Source organism: Myxine glutinosa, unplaced genomic scaffold, assembly GCF_964187855.1.
Source record: "Myxine glutinosa unplaced genomic scaffold, kmMyxGlut1.1 SCAFFOLD_3093, whole genome shotgun sequence".
Lineage (NCBI taxonomy): Eukaryota > Metazoa > Chordata > Myxini > Myxiniformes > Myxinidae > Myxine > Myxine glutinosa.
The window spans coordinates 1,360-28,261 of NW_027619186.1; the positions used below are offsets into that span (position 1 = coordinate 1,360).

At 44.1% G+C, this 26,902-nt stretch overlaps 1 protein-coding gene across 1 annotated transcript; it reads right to left on the reverse strand.

The window, feature by feature from the left end:
- Positions 1 to 238: 238 nt before the first annotated feature.
- LOC144889361 (glutathione hydrolase 1 proenzyme-like) lies at positions 239 to 26,377 on the reverse strand. The gene is made up of 5 exons (XM_078769560.1): positions 26,250 to 26,377; positions 15,135 to 15,224; positions 9,137 to 9,329; positions 1,132 to 1,289; positions 239 to 1,001 (listed from the first exon to the last, which is right to left on the reverse strand). The coding sequence occupies exons 1-5, from the start codon at positions 26,296 to 26,298 to the stop codon at positions 991 to 993; spliced, it is 501 nt and encodes a 166-aa protein (XP_078625686.1). The 5' UTR covers positions 26,299 to 26,377; the 3' UTR covers positions 239 to 990.
- Between the last annotated feature and the right edge of the window lie 525 nt (positions 26,378 to 26,902).

Here is a 26,902-nt window from a genome sequence, read left to right on the forward strand (position 1 = left end):
TGTTTGTGTGCAAAAAATAATTTTTCATTGGTGGTAGTGTTGATTGTGTATTGAAATTAGTTTGAGTGTATGCAGGCCATGGCAGGAAGGAACACTGCTTTTATCATGTATTGCAGGCGGAGGTAGAAAATGACAATAAGTGGTAATGTTGAACACAGTTAGTTAGAAACTTTTCAGCCATTCGTGGGATCAAGAGATCCTAGCACCAAGGCATATCACATTTGGGAGCCTCTGATGAACAAATATTATACCATAATTTAATTGCAATGCAAGGAAAAACAAGTACAAATACATTAAATGTGCACTTCCCCCATGCCAAATAAATAAATAACATATCATTCAGCGAGTGACATTGCCGGGGCATTTTAGGTCCCCAGCGATGCCGCCGTGCAGCACATGGAGACGGATTTTGGGATGGAGCAGTGTACCATAATTGATTGATTAATTGTGGCATTAAAATAAATAATAATCGTAAAATAACTAATTTCTTAATCAATTGGCTAATAGCATACATACCGAAACCACCAGTTTCATCCGAAACTGTAACTTTTTTGAAAAATAGTTGAATAATTAATGAATCAATTTTTTTAAATAATGGATTGATCAATTGTGGAATGAAAATAAATAACAATCGTAAAATAACTAATTGCTTAATCAATTGGCTAATTGCATACCTAAACCACCAGTGTTTCATCCGAATCTGTAAGTTTTTGAAAATTATTTGAATAATTAATGAATCAATTTTAAAAAATTAATTGATTGATCAATAAATAATTAGTCGATTAATTGATGAATCAATAAATCAAAAAAAATCTGTTTTTGCCAAAGCACATGCTCACTATTGTGCCAAAATTTCAGCTTCCAAGCTCAAAGGATGGCTGATATATTGCCCGGACAAATAAACAAGAAAGAAAGAAAACGGAGTGAAAACCAAGTACTCCCTTTCAGTGTGCGTTATCGCCGGGCCCCCTTCGGTGCCCAGCGATGACGTCATGCAGCACCTGTGGATGGAATAGGAAAGGAGCGGTGTGCAATGATGGCATTAAATGTCATTTTTTTGAAAAAACAAAGCCACCTTCAAAACAAAAAGGGGCTAAAAAGGTTGTTTTTTTTAAAGTGCTTTCCAGTCACCTGCTTTGCTGATGTCATCAACGATATCACTTGCCAATGTTCCTGTATAAAAAGCATCCGGATCCTCTGATATGATGCGAAAGGTATTCGCTAACTTTGGGTACTTCACAATGTCATTCTCCTTTAAGATTTTCCCATTTTTGTTGCAGAAAACCTCACTGTCGAAGAAAGAGGAGAACAGTTTATACATGTACATACATAAACATATGCATATACATATAGGCCCCATATATACATATACACACATACACATATGCATATACATATAGGCCCCATATATACATATACACACATATAAATACACATCCACATATATATATATATATATATATATATACGTATATATATATATATATATATATATATACATATATATATATATATATATATATATATATATATATATATATATATATATATATAGATATATATATATATATATATATATATACACACATACACACACATACTGTATTGTTACGTTTGTGGGAGGAAGACAATGATTACCTTAGGTCCAGTTAGTATTGTATAGATTACCATGCTCCGACTGTCGTGAAGAAGAAGAACCCATGTATTATAAGTAGGAAATTCGTTTAGACCAGATGTCGTAAAAGTGCATATCTTCGTTCCCATCATGAGGGGTGGGGTTATGTTAATTAGTTAGGGATTATGGGTAATTAATCCCCTGTATGTAATGGCCTCTGTTATTTTTCCTCTGTTCCTTACGACAATGCAGCACACACACAAGATAAGAAATCATGCATTAATGATACCAAATAAAAGTGACCGGAACAAGACATTGAACAATACCACTGGCGCTGCCAGCAGTCACATCACCACATCAAGCAGGCAGGTCCGGGAGGCCACACCCCAAAGAGCAGCGATTGGTCAGGACACCAAGAGCGAGGAGATGACACTAGCTGATAGGAGCGGACTCGCAGATGTCGTTGGATGACGTCAGAGTCTTTAGTACAAAAGAATTCTCTCCCTGACATTTTGTCCTTCTCGTGGCTTTTCTCTCTCCGGGCTAACCTCCATAGCGAATGGTCACATATACGGTGCGCTCTTGAGCGAGGGACATTCATTGAGAACGGTCACAATTTTATATCTTGCTCTGCTTTGGGATTTCACAACGAACGGTCGGAGTTCATAGCGCTCTTGCCCGAGGGGGATTTATTGACGAGCACGTGAACATTTTGTAGCGCTCTTGCGCCGGGGACATTTGAAGTCTGGATGATGAGGAAGACGAGCATGGCTGAGTGAATGAGGGCGTACTGAGGCCTATTTCCCGCTAGGGCCTGAGCCGCATCCGGATTGCGCTCGGGGCCTGGACGATTCCCAACGGGGTTCAGGAGCCACTCAGAGCTAAGTGCCCACACACACACACATTTTTACTTTTGTTCTTTTCTATTTCCCCTTGTATTGTATACAGGTCTGTGTGGGAACGTCCCGTTTAGCAATCATAGTTTTGCCGTGTTTTATTTTGTTCACCGGCATTTCTTCAATAAAGCCAGTATTTTTGTATATTTTAAATCTGTCGGTTGAATTAATTGTCGCAGGTGCGAAGACGTCTGGTGGAAGCCATCCAGGTAAGTTCGTCATTCTTCTTTCCCTCGCGTGTAAAGAACACCGTCATTTTTCACTGAACGCCTCGGAGTTAAAGCTCGATTGGTCATCTGTCGCCCTGTGGTGTTCACTGCAGGGTAGACACACGACAGTATGTACATATACGTGTATATATATATATATATATATATATATATATATATACATATATATATTGTTACAGACGCGGTTGTGGATGTTGGTTTACCGAGCGGTTTGGTATGACCGCGTCTGCACAGTTTACCCGATTATACTCGAACGTTGGCCGAGTCGCGCTACGCTAAATCAATTGAGGAAAGGACACAACGGCTGGGTTAAATGACACGACACCAGGGGTACAGTTTTCAAGACCTCCGGAGGAGGTTATAATATTTCGGAACGTTGAGATTACAAGGACAAGAGGGACAGCATAGGAAGGTAGGCACTTAAATACGGTCTTATAGTAGCCCCGACAGACGACAGATAAACGGGACAAGACTGACTCACACCGGGATTGATGGCAAGGAAGGGCAGGTAGTCGAGGCTCAAGGTTCACCTTGGCTCAGGGGCAGAATCGACCCGGTCCGGTCCAAAGATGCGGGGAGGTATCGTCGCGCTGGAGGTGGCGTCCTTTTCTCTCCGTAGTTCCGGCGCATCTCACCTCACATCCGGTAAGTCGCTGCGTATATCCAGCGGGGAGTGACACGCCCTCGGCTCATTAGCTCCGCCCCAGATGGAATCGGCCCGTTGCTTCTTATTGGGTGCGGGGGGTTACCGGGCTCCGCCCTTGACGAGGGGCCGACAGTCAGCCCCTTCGTGGTAACCCCGTCGGCGCACATGGGCAATGGCGGCTAACCAAGCCGGTGTGAGGACGCACACTCCCCGCGCGCTGTTGTTGTAGTTGTTGTTGTTGTTGTTTCATGAGGAAGATGGGAGGAGGTATGGGGAGGTCCTAAACTCACTACTGGTGCCATACAATCACATTCTGGTGCAACGAAGAGTCAGAATTAATGGAAACGAGTCCTTAACTGACATAGACTAAGAATAACTAGCAAGATGTCCGAAAGTTGTCTACGTGAGATGCGGTGGACCTGGGCACGACATTTAATGGGGGAAAAAGGGGAAGGTCGGTTCTACAGAGTGTTGTTTACAGACAATGGGACTAGGGAATGGGGGATTGGGGATAGTTGGGGAGTATTGGGGAAATAGGGGAATATTTACAAGCGGATATGGAGGCCAAATCCCATATCCGCAACAATATATATATACATAACAACAACAACAGGCATTTTAAGGCCATTTTCCCTGCAAGAGCGGGGTTAGCCTTGCGGTCCCCATGACAATCTTCTCCAAATTGTCATGGTTCTATTTTTGAGGCAATGTTTTTATGGCCGGATGCCCTTCCTGGCGCCAAACCTTGGTCATGCTCTTACGATGCGCAGGGCTATATATATATGTACCTATTCGAAATCGGGGTACACACCGTGATATATATATATATATATATTGTTGCGGATATGGGATTTACATCCATCCATATCCGCTTGTAAATATTCCCCTATTTCCTCATCCTTCCCAACTATCCCCAATCCCCCATTCCCTAGTCCCATTTTCTGTAAACAACACTCTGTAGACCCGACCTCCCCCTATTTCCCCCATTAAATGTCGCATCCAGGTCCACCGCATCTCACGTAGACAACTATAGGACATCTTGCTAGTTATTCTTAGTCTATGTCAGTTAAGGACTCGTTTCCATTCATTCTGACTCTTCGTTGCACCAGAATGTGATTGTATGGCACCGTTAGGAAGTTTAGGACCTCCCAATACCTCCCCGCAGCTCTTCCTCATGGTACAACAACAACAACAACAACAGCGGCGGCGGCGCGGGGAGTGTGCGTCCTCACTCCGGCTTGGTTGGTAGGGGGTGTTGAAAGGGCACCAAGCCTTTCCAACGAGCCGCCATTGAACATGTGCTCGACGGGGTTACCAAGTAGGGGCTCGCTGTCAGCTCCTCGTCAAGGGCAGAGCCCGGTAACCCCCCGCACCCAATAGAAGCGGCGGACCGATTCCGTCTGGGGCGGAGCCAACGAGCCGAGGGCGTGTCACTCCCCGCTGAGCATGCGCAGGAAGAAGGGGGTGACGTCAGATGCGCCCTGAGCTTGAGGAGAGAAAGACGCCACCTCCGAGCGCTGCAATACCTCCCCGCATCTCTGGACTGGACCGAGCTGTATCCTGTCCCTGAGCCAAGGTGCACCTTGTGCTATCGACTGCCTGTCCTTCCCTGCCATCAATCCCTGTGTAAGTCAGTCTTGTCCCGTTTGTCTGTGGTCTGTCGGGGATAAGATAAGATTGTGTCTAAGTGCCTATCTCTTCTGTGCTTTACCTCATACCTTGTAATCTACCCCTTTTTTCCACCACCAATTATATCCTCCTCCGGAGGTCTTGAGAACTGTACCCCTTGTGTTGTTTCATTTATCCCAGCCGTTGTGTCCTTTCCTTCATTGATTTAGCATAGCGCGACTTGGTCAACGTTCGAGTGGAATCGGGGTCTAGTCGGGGAATAACTGTTAGGTCGCGGTAATACACCACCGCTCGGTCGAAGTAACATCTAACCGCGATCCGTAACAATATATATATATATATATATATATATATATATATATATATATATATATATATATATAGATATATATATATATATATATATATATATATATATACATATATATCTGGCTCTGGCAAAAGCAGACACTTGGGGGCATTTCTCTTCGCGAGAAAAAGCCGAAAAGAGTCAAAATATGACCACAGGGACCAAATTGAGATTTTTACAGACTTGGCATTTAATATGGAATATTTTTTTTTTCTTGACTTGGGTTTCCTTTTTGAACTCAGAATATCAATCTGGTGAGTTTCTTTTACGCTTCGGTGATTTCTTTGATAAAAGAACCATGTCACTGATTGTCTGTCGCAGCAAGAAGTCAATAACAGGATTATATCACAGGTGGCGTGACAAAATGTACGGACAGGTACATTTGACGATTGGCTTCACAATCGGGTATATAAGGGTTGTTGCGTTCTGTATTAGTGGAAAACAACTGCTGCACGTCTACAAAAGTTATTGCCGCTTCCTCTGGAGATGGCCCGTCAACTCGACAATGCTGTTTGTCATGGAGTGGTGGCTTTACGAAATTCCGGCATGAAACAGTGTGCTATTGCTCGGCAGTATGGCATCACTCAAGGTCAGGTGTCAAAGATCCTGAAACGAAATGCTCAGAGGGGTGTCCCTCCTCCAATATCGAGGCCAGGACGTTCCCGGAGAACCACAAGGAGGGATGATCGCCAGCTGCACCGGTTAGTCCGCAATGGCCGTACCAAGTCAGCGAATCGGCTTAGGGCTGAGTGGCAGCAACTGACAAATGTGCCTGTATCCAGAAGGCTAGTCAACCAACGACTGGTTCAAGCAGGCTATCGTGCCAGGCGTCCCCTGAGAAAGCCACGCCTGACAAGACAACACCGCCAGCGCCGATTGCAGTGAGCCAGAGAGCACCGCCAATGGCAGCCAGGACACTAGAATCACGTGATCTTCAGTGACGAGTCTTGATTTCTGGTCTATCGTCAAGATGGCCATGTCTGAGTGCACAGACAAGTGCATGAAGCCTACAATGAAGATTGTATAGTGCCGAGAGTCCAAGCTGGAGGTGGTGGGGTGACCGTTTGGGCTGCTTTTCATGCAGGGGGAAAAACTGACCTGGTTGTTCTGAATAGAAACCTGAACCAGTTCAAGTACAGGGCCATTCTGGAAGAAACATTGCTTCCATTTGCTCGTGTAGCCTTTCGAGGAAACTTTGTCTTCCAAGATGACAATGCACGGCCTCATTGTGCTCGCATGATCCAACACTTTCTTGCCGACCGTGGTGTAGAGCATATGGAGTGGCCTGCCATGTCCCCGGATATGAATCCGATAGAGAACTTGTGGGAAGAATTAACGCGTCAAATCGACAACTTGGACCAGCAGCCGACCTCTGTGCGTGAATTGCAGCAGGCTATTGTAACTGCATGGCAAGCGATTCCTGTCCAAACCTTGGCAAATCTCGTGAACAGCATGCCTCAACGTGTACGGGCTCTCCTGAATGCTCGTGGGGGTTACACGACGTACTGCACTGTAATTTTACTGTCTGTAATCCCAGTTGTAATTTAACTTTTGTTTTTGTTGAAAAAAAAATTGGCTAATGTGCAAAATAAAGAAATGCTTCTGGAAAACGTACAGAAGTTTAACACAGTACTGTCCGTGAATTGAGTTCAATATCAGTTGACATCACTTTCAAGGATCAATTTATTTGCTTTGAAAGGTCAAATGTGGTTTTTGTTTCTTTTAAAGGTCACATTAACAAAATCTAGAATAATTTCAACATAATTCCAATGAACTTTTGGTTCCAAGTCAACTTGAAAAGTAAGTTCGCCCCCACAAAAAAATATTCCATATTAAATGCCAAGTCTGTAGATGGATAGAAAGAGTAACTTCTCTAGATTATTATGCACCAAAACATTTTTCCAAGAAACAACAGAAAAATTGTGAAATTCGACGAAGAATCTAAAATGTCATTCTCAAAATGTGCTCAGAAAGTCACGAAGATCGTGAAATTTCGATGTTTTACGACGAGCCCTACATCGTAATTTGAAGGAGATCCCTGACATACATGTTTGGTATGAATAAAAGACTCTACGTGAGCACATTCTTTGTGCATGTGAACTGTATTGTGAACGTTTAACCTAATTATCTCCATTGTTTTAACAAAAATATAATTGTCATTAAAATATTCTTTCACTATATAATTGTCATTCAAATATTCTTGTCTATGTCTTTCACTAAGGAGAGGCTTCCGTCTGGCCACTCTGCTATATAACCCAGATCGGTGGCGTGTTGCAGTGATGGTTGTCCTTCTGGAAGTTTCTCCCATCTCCACACAGGATCTCTGGAGTTCAGCCAGAGTGACCATCGGGTTCTTGGTCACCTCTCTTACCAAGGCCCTTCTCCTCCGATTGCTGTTTGGCCGGGCGGCCAACACTAGGAAGGGTCCTGGTTGTTCCAATCTTCTTCCATTTAAGAATTATGGAGGCCACTGTGCTCTTGGGAACCTTCAATGCAGCAGAGATTTTTTTTTGTCGGCTTCCCCAGATCTGTGCCTCGACACAATCGTGTCTCTGAGCTCTGCAGGCAGTTCCTTCGACCTCATGGCTTGGTTTTTGCTCTGATATGCATTGTCAGCTGTGAGACCTTATATAGACAGGTGTGTGCCTTTCCAAATCATGTCCAATCAATTGAATTTACCACAGGTGGACTCCAATCAAGGTGTAGAAATATCTCAAAGATGATCAAGAGAAATGGGAGGCACCTGAGCTAAATTTCAAGTGTCATAGCAAAGGGTCTGAATACTTATGTAAATGTGATATTTCCGTTTTTTATTTTTAATAAATTTGCAAAACTTTCTAAAATCCTGTTTTTTCTTTGTCATTATGGGGTATTGAGTGTAGATTGATGAGGGAAAAAATGAATTTAAACGATTTCAGCATAAGGCTGCAACATAACAAAATGTGAAAAAAGTGAAGGGGTCTGAATACTTTCTCAATGCACTGTACATAGACATACATACATACATACATAAATACAGACGGACAAACACTGTTCTAGATGGCTTTGCCCTATGGATTACGCCATAAAAAACCTTACAAAACAGAAGAGTTGCTTCGCACCAAGTCGACTGCACAGGGGAAGTATTCTATGAACACCATCTAGTTTATCAATGATAACCAAACCAAAATGATTGCTGGGTATGTAATTCAGGCCGCTGCCGATAAACCAGACATCATCTGTTTAACAGAATCCTTACTCCTACAGGACGCCCCCGACTCCTTTGTCTCTCCTCGGTTTATATCTCCTCCAATTTGATAGGCCTGAACCATGCCTCAGCGGCAGAGTTGCATCGGCCCCCCTTTTTCCCCATCTGTGGGACCAACTTACACATCCTCGTCGACCTCATTCTTCCCTCCAAGTCTTCAAGACAGCTCTTCACCACCATCTCAGATTATCCCCAATCCAAAACCATGATGTTTTCCCCCACATCAATCCCTCCTCCTTCCAAATTTCCGGTTTTCCCTCCTGAGAGTTTCCTTCTGTATCCATCTTGTCCACCCCACGCGTCCTCTCCTTTCCCCAATTGCTCCCCACACCTATTGTTTGTCCATCTTTCTCTGTCTTGGCCTTCGGCTTTGCTGTTGGTGTTTCCCCCTCTCCCTGCTGTTCTTTTGTCCTGTTCCGTCCTGATCAGTTCAGTGTACCGGTACTAGTACTAGCTCTTCCACAAGCCTCGACTATGTATCCAAAAAATAAAAGGAATGATGTTGAAGCTGTGAATCAGCAAACCAGAATGATGGCGTTGACTCTATGATGGTCTCCTTTTCAATCAAGGCCCCCGCCAGGGCCCTTCCAACTTTGACGCCAGTTTCGGCAAGCTCGATTGCTTCCTGGAAAAGTCGGGACCAAGGCAGTTGTCCATGCCGCTTGTGTGCGAGAGCGTACCCTCGAATTTCCCCAGGAACGGCAATGGCCAGTCCACCTGAAATACAAGTGCTGAGCATTAGTGTTGCTTTTTATCAAAATAAGATTTGTTAGCGCTCATCCAATTCCAAGCAGCTAAAGAAGAATACTTTCTAGGTTGGCACGGCAATCACATCTTAAATTGCTGGGATTTTAAACACCAGTTCTGCAATCCATAAATGGCAAGGCTGGATTTTCTGATGGTTGAGATAACCGGCACAGCCAAAAAGGTTGCAGCATTCCATCATAAAGATCTTGACCTGGGACTGTTGAGCAACCCTCATGCGGATCGCTCGATGATGCCCAGTTGGAGACGTGCCTCATGGGTGAGTACTCGGTGGTATCTGGCCTTCCCTTGTTAGAGGTGTACTTGTTGGAGGTGGTATCTGGCCTTCCCTTGTTAGAGGTGTACTTGTTAGAGGTGGTATCTGGCCTTCCCTTGTTTGAGGTGTACTTGTTAGAGGTGGTATCTGGCCTTCCCTTGTTAGAGGTGTACTTGTTAGAGGTGGTATCTGGCCTTCCCTTGTTAGAGGTGTACTTGTTAGAGGTGGTATCTGGCCTTCCCTTGTTGGAGGTGTACCTGTTAGAGGTGGTATCTGGCCTTCCCTTGTTAGAGGTGTACTTGTTGGAGGTGGTATCTGGCCTTCCCTTGTTAGAGGTGTACTTGTTAGAGGTGGTATCTGGCCTTCCCTTGTTAGAGGTGTACTTGTTAGAGGTGGTATCTGGCCTTCCCTTGTTGGAGGTGTACTTGTTAGAGGTGGTATCTGGCCTTCCCTTGTTGGAGGTGTACTTGTTAGAGGTGGTATCTGGCCTTCCCTTGTTAGAGGTGTACTTGTTAGAGGTGGTATCTGGCCTTCCCTTGTTGAAGGTGTACCTGTTAGAGGTGGTATCTGGCCTTCCCTTGTTAGAGGTGTACTTGTTAGAGGTGGTATCTGGCCTTCCCTTGTTGGAGGTGTACTTGTTAGAGGTGGTATCTGGCCGTCCCTTGTTAGAGGTGTACTTGTTAGAGGTGGTATCTGGCCTTCCCTTGTTGGAGGTGTACTTGTTAGAGGTGGTATCTGGCCTTCCCTTGTTGGAGGTGTACTTGTTAGAGGTGGTATCTGGCCTTCCCTTGTTGGAGGTGTACTTGTTAGAGGTGGTATCTGGCCTTCCCTTGTTAGAGGTGTACTTGTTGGAGGTGGTATCTGGCCATCCCTTGTTAGAGGTGTACTTGTTAGAGGTGGTATCTGGCCTTCCCTTGTTAGAGGTGTGCTTATTAGAGGTGGTATCTGGCTGGCCTTCCCTTGTTGGAGGTGTACTTGTTAGAGGTGGTATCTGGCCTTCCCTTGTTAGAGGTGGTATCTGGCCTTCCCTTGTTAGAGGTGTACTTTCAACCCTGAGGTATTCGAGTCTGCACTTCATTTACGATACTCTTGTACAACAATGCTTCACAAACAGCCAGCACATGTCGCAGTGAATCCAACCGATGCCCACCTAACTTTGTCTCGCTCTGCCTAACCCTCCTCCTACAGTACGAGTCTGAGTTTGAGTTCAGAATTATTTTTTTTTACAAAGAAACAATGAAGCCTGTTCAACACAATGTTTCAACAAGGAGTTGTCAGCTTGTTGCTCATGTTTGTTTAACTTCTATTAAAATATAATGTTTACATCACATGCCCAATTCATTAGGATTTGTGTACTCGACTCGAGTTTGGAATTTCATTGGACTAAAAAGGTAAACTAGGTTTATCACGTGATCTCAGAGATGTGAGCAAACTCGAGGAGCAAATTGCAAAACTCCAGCAAAAACTGAGGAAAAGACAATCCAGCAAGGACACCGATATTGGACTAACATTCCAACCGACCATTCCAACCTTTGCCAACATTGGTCCACAGTCAGTGTGCCGGTTGGAAAGGATCCAACAAAAGTCAAAACAAGCACACGATCCGGATAACATATGAAGAGACCTCATGATGTGTACTCACACCTGAGATTTGGGGACTCATGTTTGGACATGGACTTGCTTTTCAGGACTCATTTCCATGACTGATAAGAGTAGATGAGTTATCGTCGGAATAAAGGCAAATATTTAAATTCCTGCCATAAATTAGAACACCAGCAGAAAGGATTTCAACATGAAACCTCATGATTCGTGCCTTCAGAGTAAAGAATGTCCGTTAGGATGTGTAATATCTTATTATAATAGAGCAAACGTATATGGTGATGTCTGTTTGTATGTTTATTTGCGACCAAAACGTCTTCTTCTTCTTCAAATAAAATTACACCGAAAACACAGTCCGTGAACTCTTAATTACGTACTGTCGGAATATACCTTTTGACCCTTTAGACTGCTGAGACGCCTCAGACCTTTGACGACCCTTTAAATCCCCCAAGACCCAAAAGACCCTTAAAGACCCTGAATACCCAAAATACCCTTAAAGATCCAAAGGACCCCAAAGACCCCGAAGACCCAAAATACCCTTAAAGGCCCAGAGGATCCAAAACACCCTGAAGATCCAAAACGCCCTGAAGACCCAAAACACCCTGAAGACCCAAAATACCCTGAAGACGCAAAAACCCATGAAGACCGAAAAAGACCCTTGAAGACACCAAAGACCCCAAAGATCCTGAACACCCAAAAACACCCTGAAGACCAAAAACACCCCAAATACCCAAAATACCCGTAAAGGCCCAGAGGATCCAAAAGACCCTGAAGACTGAAATGGTCCTGAAGATCCAAAATACCCTTAAAGGCCCAGAGGATCCAAAACACCCTGAATATCCAAAACGCCCTGAAGACCCAAAACACCCTGAAGACCCAAAATACCCTGAAGACCCAAAACACCCGAAGACCCAAAACACCCTGAAGACCCAAAACACCCTGAAGACCCAAAACACCCTGAAGACGCAAAAACCCCTGAAGACCGAAAAAGACCCTTGAAGACACCAAAGAACCCAAAGATCCTGAACACCCAAAAACACCCTGAAGACCAAAAACACCCCAAATACGCAAAATACCCGTAAAGGCCCAGAGGATCCAAAAGACCCTGAAGACTGAAATGGTCCTGAAGACCCAAAACACCTTGAACACCCAAAGCACCCTGAAGACCCAAAATACCCTGAAACCCCAAAAACACCCTGAATAACCAAAACACCCTGAAGACCCAAAACACCCTGAAGACCCTTAAATACCCTGAAGACCCAAAAGACCCTTAAATACCCCAAATAACCAAAATACCCCAAAGACCCTTAAAGACCGAGGAGAACCAAAAGATCCAAATACCCCAAAGACCCTTAAAGACCGAGGAGAACCAAAAGACCCTTAAAGACCCAAAATACCCTGAAGACCCAAAACACCCCAAAGATCCAAAAGACAATTAAATACTCCGAAGAACCAAAATACCCCAAAGACCCTTAAAGAAGCAGAAGAACCAAAATACCCCAAATACCCCAAAAATACCCCAAAGACCCAAAATACCCTGAAGACTCAAAAGTCCCTGAAGACCCGATTTTGCCCTCTCATCCCCACCATCCCCCCATCACCATCCACCCCATCCCCCCTCCACCATTCCCCCACTTCCCCCCACGATCCCCAATCCACCATCACCACCAGCAGCCCCCACCCACCATCCCTCACTCCCTGAGAAAGCAGACATGGTCAAATATGCCTATCCCTCTGAAACAATGTGTGGTGAGGCGTGCTGAGTCACGCTAGTATTAATGATGACAATGTTATTGCGTTGTGTTATCAAAGGACGCAATGTCTATTCAGACATGCTACATGATGGTGATGATGATAATGATGATGAAGATGATATCCATGTCAATAAAAACAATAATCATTATTAGGTTTTCTCATCTCGATTCTTGGAGATTAACTTATGAAATGGATCGTGATGTCCCTCCATCCATCCATCCATTAACCTTTTTCAATTTTTTTCTACTCCTCCCTTATCACCTGACTGATTGTACTGAAACCTGACACGTGAATACAAGATAATAACCCGCACAATCACTCTGGCTTCGATTTTTAGATATCGGATGATGGGGGCTCTGACTGGGGGTTACGCCTTGAAACTTCGGATCCCTACTGGTCCCTTATTGTACACCGCACCTTTCCTATGCCATCTCCAGGCGCTGCATAACGTCATTGCCGGGCACCGAAAGGGGCTCGGCAATGACGCACGCTGAAAGGGAGTACTCAGTTTTCACTCTGGTTGTTTTCTTGTTTTCTTTCTTGTTTGTTTGTTTGTCCGGGCGATATCTCAGCCATCCTTTGAGCTAGGAGGCTGAAATTTCGGCATAATAGTGAGCAAGTACTTTGTCAAAAAAGATATTTTTGTTTTTTGATTAATCAATTAATTGATGAGTTATTTAATTATTAGCAATTAATTAAGTACTTATACATTTCCTTTCTCTTCTAGGCATTATCTCAGGGACCTTTTGAGTTAGGAAGCTGATATTTGGACATGCCAATGACCAAGTGATTTGTATATACGATTTGTAGAATACCAAAGGCTATTTTTGATTTATTGATTAATCAATTAATCAATTAATCGATAAATTATTTAATTATTCGATTAATGACAAAAAAATTTTTTTAAAGTTACAGATTCTGATGAAATGATGGTGGTTTATGTGTTCTATTAGCGAATTGATTAATTATTTAATTTTTTTATGATTATTATTTCTTTACATTATTAATTATTATTATTTTTCTCCTCTGGGCAATATCTCAGGCACCTTTTGACCTAGGAAGCTGGTATTTGGACATGACAGTGACCAAGTGATGTGGCTATAAAGGATATTTTTGATTTATTGATTAATAATTTGATCGATTAATTATTCATTGATTAATAAATAAATTATTTAATTTTTTACTAATGACTTTTTAAATTAAATTTCTAAAAGACACATCTTCGGATGAAGCACGAGTGGTTTAGTTATGCTATTAGCCAATTGATTAAGAAAATATTTTATGATTACCTTTTAGTGATTTTAATTATGCAATTAATCAATCAATTTATTGTACACCTCTCCCTACCAACGCAGTCTCGATGAGCTGCACTGCGGTATTGCCGGGCGCCGGAGGCACCCTGGCAATGCTGCGCTGGAGGATATTTAATTATTTGGCATGGGGCGGTGTACTTTGAATGTATCTGTACTTGTTTACCAACCAATTGCTCTGAAACCCAATGCAGCCTTTCCACTCGATGGTCCGCAGGATCGCTCGGTCATGGGTTTTTCTATTTTAGATCAGGACGTGTTTACGGGGGTCCACCCAAATCAGCATTGGTCTGAACTACAGCCTCAAGAGATGACCGTCAGCCCAGTCGGGGCTATATTTATTATTACTGCTCTCCTCCACCCATAGAGTGCAACCTAGTGGTAGAGTGGGTGTAAGGCCTTGTTACATTGTCTTCACTTGAGTGAGTTTCATTGCTATTACTGATCTTCTTCTTCTTCTTTTTGAGTGCAGCGCAAGGGTGCGAGGTAGTATCACTGGCTGAGGGCACACCTGTGCCGCTGATGCGATGCCCTCCGTAAGCTACTTTTCACAAAGGACACCGTGGGATCTTTAACATGTACCAACTAATGGCGGCAGACGGACGCCCAGTTTAACGTCGTCCATCTGAAGTATGGCATCCACCTTACTTAATTAACCTTGCCTGTGAGACATTTTATAGCAGGGTCGGGATTCAAACCCTGGCTAGACAGCTTAAAGGCAGCTACACAATACTGTCATTCCTGGTGTCAAGATAATGTGTGCAAATTGATTGACAAGTGACTGTGTTGCTGCGCAATTATGGTTTGATGAGCGTGAAAACAAACACAATGACTCACCTTGATTCGCAAGTTGAGAGTTATTCTTAAACATGTCCTTGGAGGCAGAGAGCGGAGCGACCTCCCTGGCATCGATCACCTCTGTCTTCCCTTGAACAAATAAATGTAACACTAACTTGAGTGAGAATTGCCAAGAAAGACGTCAACACGAATGCATACATGTCCTCTTCAAAAGGCATCTCCGAACACACCAGAGTATTAAAATGTTAATAAGGGTACCAGGCCTTATAGGCTTGTACCCTATTGATTTTGTTATGTTTATTATTGAATACTATATTATTGTTGTTACATTGTTGTTACACTTCTGCCACCATTTTCCGGGTTTATTAGCTCGTGGCCGTCCCCTGAGCATTATCTCCATATGCGGGTATCAGAATGTGGAATGGAACCATCCCAAGTCTCAGTCCACATTTTTGTGTGTGTATATATATATATACAGTGCATTCAGAAAGTATTCAGACCCCTTCACTTTTTTCACATTTTGCGATGTTGCAGCCTTATGCTGAAATCGTTTAAATTCATTTTTTCCCTCATCAATCTGCACTCAATACCCCATAATGACAAAGAGAAAACAGGATTTTAGAAAGTTTTGAAAATATATTTAAAATAAAAAACGGAAATATCACATTTCCATAAGTATTCAGACCCTTTGCTATAACACTTAAATTTTAGCTCAGGTGCCTCCCATTTTTCTTGATCATCTTTGAGATGTTTCTACACTTTGATTGGAGTCTACCTGTGGTAAATTCAATTGATTGGACATGATTTGGAAAGGCACACACCTGTCTATATAATTATAAGGTCTCACAGCTGACAATGCATATCGGAGCAAAAACCAAGCCATGAGGTCGAAGGAACTGCCTGCAGAGCTCAGAGACAGGATTGTGTCGAGGCACAGATCTGGGGAAGCCTACAAAAAAATTTCTACTGCATTGAAGGATCCCAAGAGCACAATGGCCTCCATAATTCTTAAATGGAAGAAGTTTGGAACAACCAGGACTCTTCCTAGAGCTGGCCGCCCGGCCAAACTGAGCAATCAGGGGAGAAGGGCCTTGGTAACAGAGATGAGCAAGAACCCGATGGTCACTCTGGCTGAGCTCCAGAGATCCTGTATGGAGATGGGAGAAACTTCCAGAAGGACAACCATCACTGCAACACTCCACCGATCTGGGCTTTATGGCAGTGTGGCCAGACGGAAGCCAAACAGTTCAATCTTGGTTTCATCAGACCACAGAATCTTGTTTCTCACAGTCTGAGAGTCCTTTAGGTGCTTTTTTGCAAACTCCAAGTGGGCTTTCATGTGTCTTTCACTGAGGAGAGGCTTCCGTCTGGCCACTCTGCCATAAATCCCAGATCGGTGGAGTGTTGCAGTGATGGATGTCCTTCTGGAAGTTTCTCCCATCTCCACACAGGATCTCTGGAGCTCAGCCAGAGTGACCATCGGGTTCGTGGTCACCTCTCTTACCAAGGCCCTTCTCCCCCGATTGCTCATTTGGCCGGGCGGCCAACTCTAGGAAGAGTGCTGGTTGTTCCAATCTTCTTCCATTTAAGAATTATGGAGGCCACTGTGCTCTTGGGAACCTTCAATGCAGCAGAAATTTTTTGTAGGCTTCCCCAGATCTGTGCCTCGACACAATCCTGTCTCTGAGCTCTAGCTGTGAGACCTTATAATTATATAGACAGGTGTGTGCCTTTCCAAATCATGTCCAATCAATTGAATTTACCACAGGTAGACTCCAATCAAAGTGTAGAAACATCTCAAAGATGATCAAGAGAAATGGGAGGCACCTGAACTAAATTTCAAGTGTCATAGCAAAGGGTCTGAATACTTGTGAATAAATGTGATATTTCAGTTTTTTCTTTTTAATAAATCTGAAAAACTTTCAAAAATCCTGTTTTCTCTTTGTCATTATGGGGTATTGCGTGTAGATTGATGAGGGAAAAAATGAATTTAAACGATTTCAGCATAAGGCTGCAACATAACAAAATGTGAAAAAAGTGAAGGGGTCTGAATACTTTCTGAATGCACTGTATATATAATAAATAATAAATAAATTATATATACTAGCAACGGAAGTCGCCCTATGGGTGGGGCTTCAATTGGGAGGCCCAAATGAAAAGGCAAAATATCAGAAATTGAAGGTTTTTTTTATTTTAAACAATTCATATAAACATCCGTTGAATTATATCACACGCAAATCATCAAAATCTAAACAGTATCCTTAGAATTTCAATAAAAGCCACATCACTGTTCATATCGGTAAATATTATTCCATCCTGTTTCAAATCGTGATCGATACACTATGATCGTGATGATCGTGATCGTGAATCGTGATCGATAATCGTGTTCACAATCGCTATGTCGTATGTACTCCCGATGCGTGTACCAAATTCCCGATAGGTCTAACTGTACCAAATCAACAGTTAAAAGGATTTTGAGCCGATAGGGGTTACGGCCTTGGCAAGATCGATGGAGACAGCGATCTGTTAGCGATCGATGGAGACATGTTGCTTTCCTTTGTGCCGCACAAACGGCTGCACCGATCGCGCGGCACCCGGGAAAGCAACATCGTCACAATGAGAACAATGAACGTTATGCGAACGCGAATGTTATGCGGGAGTCCAAACCTGAGAATGCTGGAGACTAAAGCTGAAATTGGGAAAACTAAATAGCCCATTTTACTCCTGGAGATCCCAGGATTATCCACCCAAAATATCGTTGAGATCGGTTCAGCAGTTTTTACGGTACCTTTGAACAGACAGACAGACAGACGGACAGACATTTGGTGAATTATAGTAAGATATATATATATATATATATATATATATATATATATATATATATATATATATATATGTATATATATATATATATATATATATATATATATATATATATATATATATATATATATATATATATATATATATATATATATATATATATGTATACACTAGCGTGACTCGGCGCGTCGTTTCAGAGGGATAGGCACCTTTGACCATTTCAGTGTATTTTGGTTCTTCAGGGTATTTTGTGTTGTCATGGTGTTTGGGGTCATCAGTGCCATTTGGGTCTTTGGGGTCTTTTGGATCCTCTGGGCTTTTAAGGGTATTTTGGGTCTTCGGGGTCTTTCGGTCTTCGGTGTCTTCAGGGCTTTTGGGACTTAAGGGTCTTTTGGTTCCTCTGGGTCTTTAAGGGTATTTGGGGTATTTTCGTTATTTGGGGGTATTTAAGGGTCTTTTGGGCCTAAGGGTCTTTAAGGGTCTTTGGTGTCTTTTGGGTCTTCAGGGTGTTTTGGGTGTTCGGGGCCTTTTGGGTCTTCAGGATCCTTTGGATCCTTTAAGGGTATTTTGGGTATTTGGGGTCTACGGGGAAGTTTGGGTCTTCGGGGTGTTTTGGGTGTTTTGGGTCTTCGGGGTCTATTGGGTCTTCGGGGTGTTTTGCGTCTTCGGGTGTTTTGGCTCTTCGGGGTGTTTTGGGTCTTCGGGGTCTTTTGGGTCTTCGGAGTGTTTTGGGTCTTCGGGGCCTTTTGGATCTTCAGGGTCTTTTGGATCCTTTAAGGGTGTTTTGGGTCTTCGGGGTCTTTGGGGTCTTCATGGCCATTTGGGTCTTTTTGAGCCTCAGGGGTGTTTTGGTCTTTGTGGTCTTCAGGGTCTTTTGGGTCTTCAGTGCCTTTTAGCTCTTCGGGTCTATTGGGTGTTTTGGGTCTTCAGGGTATTTTGGGTCTTTCAAGGTATTTTGGATCTTCAGGGGTATTGGTGGTCTTAAGGGTCTTGGGGGATTTAAAGTGTCATCAAAGATCTGAGGGGTCTCAGCAGTGAAAACATAATTAAGAGTCCACGGACTGTGTTTTGGATGGTAATTTTATTTGTAGAAGAAGAAGACGTTTTGGTCGCATATAAACAAACAAACGAACATAACCATATACGTTTGCTCTATTATAATAAGATATATGTTTATTATTGTGGCCATGGGTTTCGGGTCTAGTAAGAGGGGAGTAGCCTTGGTTGCCCTTGAGCTTCCCAGGCCTGAGGCTACCATGTTGCAGCAGGCTGCTAATCAACCGCGAGTGCTAATTCGTTAATCACGTGCTTCAGTGTCCACCATCTAATACCGTTTAAGTGAATGTCATGTGACCTACTGGCCTGGACACATGCCCTCGGCTGTGCACCAATATTATCTCAATTAGATCTTTAATCGAATTGCATGCCCGACTAACAAGCCAATTAGTCGGGGAATGATAATCTCCCTAGCTAAACTAAGTGCGGACAGCGCTGGATCAATGGGGGAAATGACTGGACAGCGCTGGATCAATGGGGGAAATGACTGGACAGCGCTGGAACAAATGGGGGAAATGACGGGTACAGACAGATTGGGAAGGAGCGTAAACAAGGGATTTATTGTAATTATTTACAAGGCACTGCTGGGATCATGCAAAAATGGGGGAAGGAACTCAAGGGCTTTAACATTCAAGGTGGGAGGAGAAGGTGCACGCAAAGTGAATCAATCTGTGGCCGCTCCAAAGGAGTTGGGCTGTTGCTCTGAAAGGACCAGCTGGTGGCGAACTGCTTTTTCATTGAACTCTTTTGAGTTCAGTCAGAACAATCTTTATACTACAAAGCTGAGAAAAGATAATAGCCTACAGTAGAACCACCTTTAAAGGCCATTTTCTCCCCACAGAGCAGGGGTTGGCCTTTTTCAGGCACCGTGATCCCATTTTTGAAGCAATGTTTTATGGCCGGATGCCCTTCCTGCCGCCAACCCTGTTGGTCGCCTCTTGCAGTGCACAGGGAATTACCAGTGAACTGATACTCAGTTTGCTGACCTCGGAGGATGGCAGGCTGAGTCAACCCCCCTGGCATTAATTCGGCAAACGACTGGGATTTGAACCCAGGATCCTCAGATCCCAAGCCGCACCCTAACTGCTAAGCCAACACCAGGCATATAATAGCCTACTGTGTGATAACTAAAACATATATGCGGAGTTGGTTAGCTTTGGTCATATGGTCACCGTCCCTCCAAGTGCCGAGCCCCTCAGGTCGCACACGGCCGTTTTGGCCCCGCCCCGACCAGCTTCTGCAACGGATTTTCTCAGTCAGTTGGAAAACTGTGGCACGGGGAAGAAATCTCCGTACTTAACATTGAGCTTCCCTCGCAGCACTTTACAGGCGCAGGGCGAATTCTGAGAGCCTATAAGTATACCGGCTTGTGAGAATGGACGGAGCGATCCACCATCCACGGGACTCTATTTATTCTGTCTGACGATGCCAAATGTATGTTTATTCTGAGGTGTTTGTCGAGCTCCCGCGGCCGCGTGTACCTCTCACGCTGTCAGGCCGGCGGCGCCCGTAATGGGCACGGTGATGGAGGTTTGTGAAGGAGGTGGGACTGTGACGAAGGAGGTTAAATGACATGGGTAGTCGAGGCGAGGTTGTGGTGAGTGGGTACTGGGTGGTGAGGCTTTCCGTGTCGGAGAGTATTGAACAGGGTGTATAATGACTTAATTCAATGGAATATAATGTGTGCTTAGGAAAAGAAAGTGTCATGATAAAATCTGTATTATATAACGGTCATTTGGATGTACTTACGTGTCGTGTATGAAGGAAATATCTCAGGGAGATAGAGTGGGTGATGGTTTGGTTTTAGGGCGCAATTGAAATGTGTTTTGGTGCAATGAGGCACGTGCTGCAACACTCGCGGCATGCGCTGCAACACTCGCGGCAACACTCGCAGCGCACACTGCAACACTCGCGGCACGCGATGCAACACTCGCAGCAACACACTGCAACACTCGCGGCACGTGCTGCAACATTTGCGACACGCGATGGAACACTCGCGGCAACACTCGCAGCACACACTGCAACACTCGCGGCAACACTTGCAGCACACACTGCAACACTCGCAGCACACACTGCAACACTCGCAGCACGCACCGCAACACTCGTGACATGTGATGCAACACTTGCGGCATGCGCTGCAACACTCGTGGCACAAGCTGCAACACTCGCGGCACAAGATGCAACACTCGCGGCATGCACTGCGACACTTGCGGCACGTGATGCAACACTCGCAGCACTCGCTGCAACACTCGGAGAACTCGCTGCAACACTTGCGGCACAAGCTGCAACACACGCAGCATGCACTGCAACACTCGTGGCACGCACTGCAACACTCGTGGCACGCACTGCAACACTCGCGGCATGCACAGCAACACTCGTGGCACGCGATGCAACACTCGTGGCACGCGATGCAACACTCGTGGCACGCGGTGCAACACTCGCAGCACACGCTGTAACACTCGCAGCATGCACTGTAACACTCACAGCACGTGCAGTAACACTCGCAGCACGTGCTGTAACACTCACAGGACTTGCTGCAACACTCGCAGCACGCACTGCAACACTCGCGGCACACAATGCAACACTCGTGGCACGCGATGCAACACTCGCAGCATGTGCTGTAACACTCGCTGCAACACTCGCAGCACGCACTGCAACACTCGCAGCACGCACTGTAACACTCGCAGCACGCACAGCAACACTCGTGGCATGCAATGCAACACTCGCGGCACGCGATGCAACACTCGTGGCACGCGATGCAACACTTGCAGCACGCGCTGTAACACTTGCAGCATGCACTGTAACACTCGCAGCACATGCTGTGACACCAGAAACAATCCTTCGAACATACATGAGAAGCGCTGCGCACATGAAACAAATGCCCCCAATGAAAAACAGGTGTAAAACCCTCTCTACACTTCACCAACGTATTTATTGACACTCGAACCCACTAGACATGACGAAAGAGCTATTCTAATTATGCACTTAACTACACGGAGGGACCTGTATGGTGGTTGCCATTGTTTCTGAGTGGTTTCCTAAAACCGCAACAATATACTCATATATATATATATATATATATATATATACGAGCAAAAGTACCGGGAGTTGCCGGGTAACAATGAGTCGCTTCCTGACGGGAATATGAAGAGAGGGGAGGAGTGAGTGTAAGAGGGAGGGAGAGGGAGAGAGGACAAGATGGAGGAGCTGAAGGGAAGGGAGGGGGAGGAGAGAAGGGGAGAAGGGAGGGTTGAAGGGTGGGTGAGGAGGGGGAGGCGAAGATGGAGGAGGAGGAGGAGGAGGAGGTTGAGGGAAGGGGAGGGGAGGTGAGAAAGGGAGAAGGGAGGGGAGGGAGGGGATCGAGGGGAGGAAGGGGAGGGAGGGGAGGGCTAGTATATCACACAAAAATGTTAGGCAATGAAAAAATGGGTACGTAAAAACAAGGAGGGAGCTCAGTCTACTGTCACGCCATGGCTTGCAAAAGCAGCCTGAATAGCGTTCACCAAGTGGTGGTTAACCATCTTCCAAAAGGGTGTTATAACACACCCAAACTTCCCCGGCCTTGTGACTAATTAATTAAGAGCCCTTGCGAAGCAGCTTAAGCACTCGAGCAAGCACTCCAACGAAATGGGTAATAAGGAACGGCTGGCTTGGCAGGCGGTAGCAAGCTCATTGCTTCTGGTTGAAATGGCCGAGGAATTTTAAAAACAGATGGCAGGTAGAGTGGAGTGACACCCTATCCCATGGAAGTATGATTTAAGTGAAAAAATTATAAAGTTAAATAATAAAAAAAATAACCCCAGAATGAGAATGACAGCCTCATTTAAATAAATGCATATATACACTTAATTATAAAAATCGCTAGATATGGTAAATTCTGTCAGATTTCACTCGAGATTTAGACATTTATTTAGTCTATAGCATCCAATGCTCATGTCTGAATCCAGATTTTGATGATATGCTTCAATTTTGTAATGATAATCGATTGTGTTTCGAAGGCAAAGCACGTTTGAGGAGGCCGAAACAAAATGGCGGCTTAAGAACCCAGAAAGGTGCAGTGGAGTGACCAGGATGGCGGCCGCCATATTAGTAAGGCTTTTTCGTTTTTTTTTTCTTATGAGCACCTCGTTAATCATCTTCAAAAAGGGTGTTATAACACACCCACACACCTAGTTTTCATCCTTGCAATCTGGTGGAGGTCCAGGCGTCTGCATGCAAATTTTAGGGCCACTCGGTTTCATGGTTTTGGAGTTATGGAGGAGACAGACAGATGGACGGACACTGACTTTTATTATCATATATATAATAAAATATGTATATATATAAATATATATACATATAATCTCTCCATATTTTCATTCCAAACAGCATAATTCCAACCACAAATTAATACAATCATACTATATAATTCACCAAATGTTCATCCGTCTGTCTGTCTGTCTGTCTGTCTGTCCGTTTGAAGGTACCGCAAAAACAGCTGAACCGATCGCAACGATATTTTGGGTGGGTAATCCTGGGATCCCCAGGAGTAAAATAGGCTATTTAATTTTTCCAATTTCAGCTTTGGTCTCCAGCATTCTCAGGTTTGGACTCCCGTATAACATTCACGTTCGCATAACGTTCATTGTGACGATGTTTTCATTGTGACGATGTTGATTTTCCGGGTGACGCACAAACGGCTGCACCAATCGCTGCACAGCTGCACCAATCGGACTCGATGACCTCTGACAAAGACCTTTTATAGCCGGCAAAGCCGGTGTTGTCAATGAACCCGTATGTATTATGTTGAAAAGCCAGATTTTGCTGGATCCCTTGAGAATTTCGAAGCTTTGACGCACCAAATCGCTCAATGGAGGCCGCCATCTTGCGGATGCGGAAGTATGCATAACAAATTGAAAAAAGTTCAATCGGAGTTTGTTTCACCCGTCGTTTTTGATTCATAATCTTATGCACCTCTAATTTGTAATTAAAATACTTTAAGACCAACCTCGGCCCACACGGGCCCTGGTTATCTTCAACGAAAATCGTCACCAATTACCGGAACCAATGAGATTCTAGCATTTGAAAAAATATTTCAAAAAAGCTTTTTACCACATTTCGGGCGCTGAAAACGGCGTCAAATATTCTAAAATTGACGAAGAATTCTTTTTTAGAAATCTCGCGGCCGTAGGGAATAGTTTTTCACGGCTGGAAATATCCGAAGTTGAGACGGAATTCACCGAATTAATCAAGAAGGAAATTTTATAAATTTTAATCTCATCCAGAATGCAAATGGTGTCATTTTGAACTAGGTACGGTACCTGCTACACCTACCTACTACCAACTACCTAACCTACTGATGCCACAGTGATGGGTAAAATAGTGGCAAGAGGCTTTGGCTTCGCCGGCTCATTGCGGCTTTGCAGTCGGGTACTAGTAAGGACATGGGTAGAATCCCTGCTTGAGAGAATTCCAACCCCTTCGCCGCCATCACGACCGTCTCTCCAACTTACAATCCCACGAGGTATGCGGAAAGGACGACCCAAAACCAATATAAACATCATTAAACATCATTCGTATATAAACATCATTAAAAGTAAATAATGACCTCGGCCAAAGTTCAAACGCCGTTTATTCTCTACATGAGAGAATTCCACATAGCTATTTGGGTGGTGTATACGCTAACAGATCGCGATCACGATTTGAAACACGATGGAATAATATTTACCGATATGAACAGTGATGTGGCTTTTATTGAAATTCTAAAGATACTGTTTAGATTTTGATGATTTGCGTGTGATATGATTTAACGGATGTTTATATGAATCGTTTAAAATACAAGGTTCAGACATACATGGCATCAGACATACATGGCGGCGGCCATCTTGTATTTTGACATGGGTTGCACCCACACACCAAATTCGAATGCGGTCCTTCGCTTATGCGCATGCACGCCCGCACGCACGCCCGCACGCAAACACACATGCCCGCACGCACGCACGCACGGACGGACGGACGGAGAGGAAAACCATAGTCCCCCTTTCACTCCGCTGTGCGACGGGGGACAAAAAGCCTTCAATTTCTGACATTTTACCTTTTCATTTGGGCCTCCCAATTGAAGCCCCGCCCACAGGGCGGGTACCGTTGCTAGTAGCATTAATATAACAAAATACAATGTCACATTGTCACAAACACTCGTGAGGTTAATGAATATAAACCGATAACCAAAACAGACGAATCTGCTGGCAAGAAAGGGCAGATGCGAAACACTTCGTACGAATTGAAACGCAAAATCATAATTGTGTTGAGAAATTTATAAAACCTCCCACCCACCATAAAAGTAAATTGTGAGTAGAAATGTGGAATGCATACCAAAAGTCCAAAACTTATTTTGTGCCTCGTTTTTAGTTCACCTGGAGCGAAGTTCAGGGGAGCTTATGTGATGGCGCGTCGTCCGTCCGTCAGTCCGTAAACACTTAAAATTCTTCTCCGAAAGCGCTGATGGGATTGCGACCAATTTGGCACAAATGATATTTGTTGTGTTGTGACTAAAGCTTGTTGACGGCATTAAAAAAAATCGGGGTCTAAGGGTGTTTACCGGGGGTCAAAGTGGATCCAGGTTTTACTCCCAAAAATAGGAATTTGCTTTTTCCTCTGAAACTACACAAACGATTTCGATGAAACTTTATCAACCTTCATCACCCATGACATACTAAAGTTTGTTCACAGCATTAAAATAAATCTGCCCCTTTTGGGGTTTACGGGGGTCAAAGTGGGTCCAGGTTTGACCCCCCAAAATAGATATTTGCTTTCTTCTCTGAAACTACACAAACGATTTCGTTGAAACTTCACCACAACGTTCACCACCCGTAATGTAGCAAAGTTTGTTCACGGCATGAAAAAAAAATCGGAGTCCAAGGTAGTCAATGGGAGGGGGGGCTTGCCCCCCAAAATAGGTATTTGCTTTTTTCTCAGAACCTACACACACAATTTTGATGAAACTTCACCACAACCTTCATCATCCATGATGTACCAATGTTTGTTCAAGGCATTGGAAAAATTGGGGTCTGAGGAGGTACACGGGGTGGGAGTGGGTGGAGGGGAGGGTTGCCCCCAAAATAGGTATTTTTTTTTTGGTTTGTTTGTTTAATGTCTTATGGTTATGTTACTATGATTCTACATGCTGCCCTGTCTTCTAGCAACCATTGAAATTGGTTTAAAATACCTTTAGTCAGTGCAATATACTGTTCATTCTACCAGGTGAGTGCCAGGGGTATTGCCCCTCTGTTTATTCACCTGTACTGGCGTTATGAATGACAAGAAAAATGCCTCCACCAATGCCCATGCTTTGCGGGTTGAATAAACTCAGACACAACAAGGCAGCAATAGCAGAGTCCACCACATTTCCCCCCTCCTGGAGAAGATCCCTGGAAACACAAAAGTTCTGATCTACATCACCTGAATATCACTGTAAACACTATAGTCACAGGTATTCACAAAATGACATTAAAAACGTCAATCAAGACTCAATGTTGCAATTTCATCTCTCTTGTATGAGGGCTGGTAGGATGGCTTAGACTCGAAGCCTTAGAGGTACGCACACTCGCCTCCAAGATGTCTAGCCTGGGTTCGAATCTCGACCCAGCTATAAACTGCCATCCTGGTCTTCCGCAGGAAGGGTGATTTATCAATACGTGTACCTTTAGTTGGTGGGCGTTGGAGAACACACGCAAAGAGTTGGCGAGTTGTTCTGGCACGCTGAACAACCTCCAATTTCCAGCTTTATCCTACAGAGGACATTCCATCAGAGGCCCTATCTCTCAATGGTGAAAAATCACTAAAATCATTATAATATCCGGATCTGAATTTGGATCTTCACCAAAATCGAATCAATTCGCCCTTGTCCCTCAACCAACCTGTCCACCAGATTTCATCCGAATCTGTCCACG

Coding starts and splice junctions, on each gene's coding strand:
- LOC144889361 (XM_078769560.1), bottom strand. CDS start 26,298: ATGGGCATTGGTGGAGGCATTTTTCTTGTCATTCATAACGCCAGTACA. Junction 9,330..15,134: donor CTCTCAACTTGCGAATCAAG/GTGAGTCATTGT, acceptor CTTGTATTTCAG/GTGGACTGGCCATTGCCGTT. Junction 1,290..9,136: donor GAGTCAACGCCATCATTCTG/GTTTGCTGATTC, acceptor TTTCTTCGACAG/TGAGGTTTTCTGCAACAAAA.